Source organism: Myxine glutinosa, chromosome 1 (assembly GCF_964187855.1).
Source record: "Myxine glutinosa chromosome 1, kmMyxGlut1.1, whole genome shotgun sequence".
Classification (NCBI taxonomy): domain Eukaryota; kingdom Metazoa; phylum Chordata; class Myxini; order Myxiniformes; family Myxinidae; genus Myxine; species Myxine glutinosa.
In genome coordinates, this window is record NC_136261.1 from 106874080 (window position 1) to 106880256 (window position 6177).

The 6177-nt window shown below is 41.1% G+C and overlaps 1 protein-coding gene across 1 annotated transcript in view; it reads left to right on the forward strand.

Moving 5' to 3' along the window:
• Positions 1–6177, forward strand: part of ECSIT (ECSIT signaling integrator) — a 30028-nt gene that overhangs the window by 21743 nt on the left and 2108 nt on the right. The window contains exon 7 of the mRNA XM_078775846.1: positions 5813–5915. Within this exon, the coding sequence (XP_078631972.1) occupies positions 5813–5915 (103 nt within the window). The remainder of the gene's footprint in view (positions 1–5812; positions 5916–6177) is intronic.

The following is a 6177-nucleotide window of genomic DNA, read 5'->3' on the forward strand; positions in this document are numbered from 1 at the left end:
GTGCTGCTCTACCGAGGCAGATTCAAAACTGTGTTACCGAGTCGCTCATCGATTCGGTAGATTGTGCTCCACAAGAGGATGAAACCGAGGCTTCAACTTCTGACGAGCACAAATATCACCATGGCATCGTGGATCGCACAGTGGAGCTCTCCAGCGAATCCCCAGAGATACTGACAATTCCCATAGTGACCACGGAGGCCGACATCCTCGATCCTGGAGGGACCTTGTCAGACTTGTCGGAATCTGATGAGGATGACGAGGTGCCCGAGTTGTCTCAGTCTCAGTTGAGTCAGCCAATGATATCTCCTCAACTCGTACTCTCCTTTCTGAATGAAACCTACAGACAGCGAAATGTAGTTATCAGGGATAAATTTCCTGATTTAGGTTCATTTATTCAATCAGCAAAGGAAATAACAAGAAAGGGCAAAGAATTTCCACTAACAAGGTCACAATTTCACCGACTCAGGAAATTTATTACAAAAGCCAGTCTTGAGATTTCGCAACACCCAATCAAACCTTTTGATAAGGAATGAAGCAAATTACCTTTGGCACCTTGAACATTAACGGTGGAGGTGCAAACCCAAACCGCCAAGCTCAAGTGCAAAGTTTGTTTCGGCGCAAAAATGTCGATGTACTTTTACTGCAGGAAACGCACATCACCCAAAACGTAGAATATGATTGGTGTCGCGTTTTTGGGGGACAGTGCTTTTTTAGCAACCTGTCTTCCTTTTCGGCAGGTGTTGCTTTCGTACTTCGACCAGGGCTAGTACCTGAGTCAATCCTCTTCCAGGAGATCATTAAAGGCCGATTCAGCTCTCTTGAACTGGAGGTTAATAATTTCCATTTCACATTATTCAATGTGTACGCACCAAGTGAGAGCACAGAACGGAAAGCTTTCTTTGCGTCTGTGATTAATCACCTGCAGACAGTTGATCTAAACCAATGTGTGTGTATCGGGGGTGATTTCAACTGTACCTTTGAACCTGTAATGGACAGGAACTCGGCAGAACCTCATCCCGAATCATGTATCGATTTATCCCTTTTCCTTTCTCGGGTGGGTTTGCTAGATGTATGGAGGGTACTTTTCCCCAATGAACCTCAGTTTACCTGGAGCCGCATCACCAGAGGAAGAGTGTCCTTTGCGAGACTCAACCGATGGTATATAAACTCACCTTTTAGAAACGCTATAGTCTCTCCAGATTATTTTCTGTCAATATTCTCAGACCATCATTTAGTAACCATGGGGTTTCTTTTTCCTCAGTCAATAAATAAAAGTGCATACTGGAAATTTAATACCAGTCTTCTAGAAGATGGTCTATTTAAAGAAGCCTTCCAAGTTTTCTGGGCTAATCAAATCCAAAGAAAGCCCTCTTTTTCTTCAGTTAATCTTTGGTGGGACAATACGAAAGCCCAGATTCGGGTGTTTTGTCAACAGTTTAGAGCAAACATTACAAATGTTAAGAATATAAAAATGACTTGTTTGGAAGCTGACATTGTACAGCTCGAAGGTAAACTTGCTAAAAATAATAATGCAAGAAACTTCCAGTTATTACTAGAAAAGAAGACTCAGCTGAGAGAGTTAATCCAGGAGAAAGCAGCAGGGTTGTTGCTCAGACTAAGGTCTAAGGGTTAAGAACTTAAAGGTTTTAGATACCCCTAGTAAAGCTTTTTTTCGTCTGGACTCTGTCAGTAAAGCACCCAAGAACATTTTTTTCTGTAATTAATCCTGGCGGAGCTGTCGTTGTAAATCCCAGAGACAGACGGTTATTTGTTCAAGACTTCTTTTCCAAACTGTTTTCAAAACAGGTTGTTTGTGATGAAACAATGAGACTTTTAACCTCTCACCTATCCTCGTTAACCGAGTCCCAGCGGCTGGATATGGACTCGCCAATTACGCTCGAGGAGTTAACGCAAGCCCTGGCTGGAATGGACTCGGGAAGAGCCCCTGGAATCGATGGTCTGCCGGCTGAATTTTATGTGGAATTTTGGGAACTATTAGGTCCAGAACTGATGCATGTTCTTGAATCATCACTGACTCATGGAGAATTGCCTTTAAGTTTGAGAAGAGCGGTGATGTCCCTTCTTCCAAAGGCTGGTGATTTGCGACAAATGAAGAATTGGAGACCTGTTTCTCTACTATGCACTGATTATAAAATCCTTTCAAAAGTTCTGGCGAATCGAGCTAAAAGGGTAATTTGCGATTTGGTTCACCCTGATCAGAGTTATTGTATTCCAGGTAGATCTATGTATGATAACATATTTTTCATTAGAGATCTCATAGATGGCAACTGTGTGCAGAATGACTTTGGTATAATTTTTCTTGATTTAGAAAAGGCTTTTGATAGCATCGATCATGTCTTTTTGAATCATGTGCTTGAAGCCTGTGGATTTGGAGATAATTTCAGAACTTATATTGCTTTATTGTACAACAATATATTCAGTTTAGTTAAGGTGAACAATGAGCTTTGTTCTCCCATACAGGTTCAAAGGGGGGTAAGGCAAGGTTGCCCTGTCTCCGGCTTACTGTTCACCCTTGTAATGGAATCACTTCTCGTGTTACTAAGGAATAACGTTTCTGGAATGAGTATATCTCCTGATCATCCTCCAGTTGTCGTATCGGCGTATGCTGATGATGTTGCAATCATTGTTAAAAACAATAACGACATTGCAGCTCTGGCTAAGTGCCTACATTTGTTTGGTTTAGCTTCCTCGTTGAAGTGCAACTGGGAAAAGAGCAAAGCGCTATGGGTTCCCTCTGTCAGGGACAGTGCATCTAGAATGGCGCAAGACCCGCCAATACACCTTCCTGCAAGTTTAAAGTGGGTGGATGAAGGTGTTCGCTATCTTGGAGTGTTCCTTGGATCCCCACAGTACGGCCAGAAAAACTGGGAAGGTGTCGCTGAACGCGTAAAAAAGAGATTGAGTAGATGGAAGAGAGCCCTGCCTCACCTTTCGTATAAGGGCCGAGTTTTGGTAGTCAAGAACCTCGTCGCCTCCTTCTTGTGGCACAGATTCATCTGCCTGCAACCACCAGAAGGCTTGGTGAAGGAAGTGCAAAGGCAACTGTTGGAGTTCTTTTGGGGAGGGCATCACTGGTTACGGCCAAACGTATGCCGTCCATTGGCCGAGGGTGGCCAGAGTATGGTCGACATCAGGAGCCGCATAATGGCCTTTCGGCTATGCACTGTGCAAAAACTTTTGGTGAAAGAACAATTACCAAACCATGTTTTGGCCACCCACATTTTGCGGCAAGCTGGCGGGCTGGGATATGGCCGCGAATGTTTCTTGGTCCTGCTTCAACAAGTTGACACATCTCCTCTTCCTGTTTTTTATCAGAGTGTGTTGAATGCTTGGCAGAACCTCACAGTGTGCCGTCAAGAAGACAACTAAGACATCCATATGTTTGCACAAGAGCCTTTGTTCTGCAATCGGCTTTTCCCAAACATACCCAAAAGTAGGGACCTCTGCCAGCATTTCATAATTGCCGGCATCACAAAAGTATGGCACCTCCGGCAAGTTTCAGGTTGTGGGTGGAAATCAGCTCGAGAAGTAGCCGAGCTAGCAGGAATTCGGTCCGAAAGAGTGACTGAAAAAGTGTTGAGAGAGGTGATACGAATAGGGGTACAGCTGAGAGTATGCTGGTCCCACGAGCTCGAACCATTGCACGATGAGTGGGTTTTTCCTGGGTTACTGGTGCACTTCAAGTTGGAAGACTTACCCCCGGTTAGCATGGGGATAAGCCCCTTTCAAGAGACTAGCAGTAAAGAGCTATACAAGTCATGTGTCAAGTTACTGCTGGGGGATACGCCGCTAAATGGAGTAATCCGGTGGAAGAGACTGTTGCCTGTGGGACCCCCCTCTGAACCTGTATGGAACTCCATGTATAGCAAGCTCATAAGTAAAAGATCTGGTGATCTCCAATGGAGACTGATCCACTGGATAGTCCCCTCCAATAAGTTAATCAACCATTTCTCTCCTACATCCACATGTTGCCCATTCTGCATATGTACGGAGGACGTGTTCCACGCCTTCATTAATTGTGTGAGATTGGTTCCTTTGTTTCGGTGGTTTAATCTTGTGGCACACAGAATGAAGGTTGTTTTCTCGTTGCGTTCTTTTATTTTCGGCTTTAATGCCAAGTCAAGCAAGGAAAATATGTTAATGAGGTTTCTTGTCGCAACAGCCAAGCTGGCAATATATCTCTCAAGAAGGGAGAAATTGAACGGTAAACCTGCCGGGGAATGCAATGTAATGTTGTTTTTCAATGCCCTCGTGTCAGCAAGACTTGAACTAGAGTTTTGTTTCTATAAGGATGCAAACAATCTTGATGAATTCACCAATACTTGGTGTCATGAAGGGTTGTGTGAGGTTCGTGAGAACCAACTGGTAATATTTTTGTAGGTTGTATAAAGTTAATGGTTTATTTTGGCAAATTGTGTGCCGTGATACTTCTGCAACCTTTTCGTTTCATTGCTTTTTCATGTATTTATGGTTGGTGTAAAGATATAAATACATTTTTTTTGTATTATTTTGATAATAAAAGGACTTCAAAAGTCAAAAAGTCTCTCTCTTTCTTTCTCTCTTTCTCTCTCTCTCTCTCTTTCTCTCTCTCTCTTTCTCTCTCTCTCTCTCTCTCTCTTTCTCTCTTTCTTTCTCTCTCTCTTTTTCTCTCTCTCTCTCTTTCTCTCTCTCTCTCTCTTTCTCTCTCTCTCTCTCTCTCTCTCTCTCTCTCTCTCTGATGTACACAGCTTCCTGCTTAAGGGTGATGCTGGATAGTTTGCCATTGCCTTCCCAGCAAAAATTAGGGGTAGGAATTTGTAATTTGTCCATGGTGCCGGCGATAGCTCGCCTACTTTTTGCGAAGGACAACATGGGATTTTTAACGTCCAACTAATGCCTGTGAAACACCGGGATAACAGTTTATAGCTGGGTCGGGATTCAAATGCAGGTTACAGCTTAGAGGCGAGTGTGCGTACTTCAGCCATCCTGCCAGCCCTCCCTCCCCTTTCAGGATAAAGTAACTTTAAAATTCTTAACTTACTTTTTTGTCTTCTGAGGATGCAAAGGGATGTAATTTTCTTTTTTTTTGCAAATTTAGATGCAGTAAGTAGAATTGTAAGACATTCCTTGTCTCTTTTGCCTTCGACATTTTGAGCTACCATGTTTGAACAGTTGGGAAAGTAATTGTTTGAATTTCAATGAGATGTATTCCATTGTCAGAAATACAAATGTTGCAATTTTACGCTTTCTCGAAATATATATATATATATATATATATATATATATATATATATATATATATATATATATATATATATATATTCAGTATATATATATATTCAGTATATATATATATTCAGTATATATATATATTCAGTATATATATATATTCAGTATATATATATATTCAGTATATATATATATTCAGTATATATATATATTCAGTATATATATATATTCAGTATATATATATATTCAGTATATATATATATTCAGTATATATATATATTCAGTATATATATATATTCAGTATATATATATATATATATAAATGGATGGGGGACGTAGAGAACACGGAACTTCGGAGTCCCTTTAGCAGGTGAGATGATGTCGGACAAAGGATCCTGGTACCACACACGGGCTCCATTGATAAGCTCCCACGTGCTCCCGGGGTCTGAGAAGGTGGGTAAAATTATAAAAGTGAAAGGAAATCGACGGAGCTACAAAAACCTCTACTTTTTTGTGTGTGATTTTTATTTGGATATTGGTTTTCAAAATAAATAGATTAAATGCTTGATCGTGGTTATAACAGGATCAACATTTGGACCCCGAGCGTTCCCTGTATTACCCCCTTGAGCTGGACTTGGACCTGGAGCGTGATCTTGGTGACGATTTATCTTTCCACGTAGAGGATGGTGAGTGGATCGTTTTTGTAATCAATGAAAGGCAGACTAGGTTTGGCTACAATGTTTAAAGCCCACCTTATGACAAATGTGCTTGGGGTTTTTAATGCATGATGGTTAAAAAAGATTTTTTTTTGAAATCTAACTGCCCTATTCTTTTCTTTCACTTGCTCAGTTTTACTTTGCAGATATGTCACAATATCATATATTTCATATATTTGTCATTACACATTCTGACACCTATTTTTTAGCTACGTTATAATAAATGTCGATC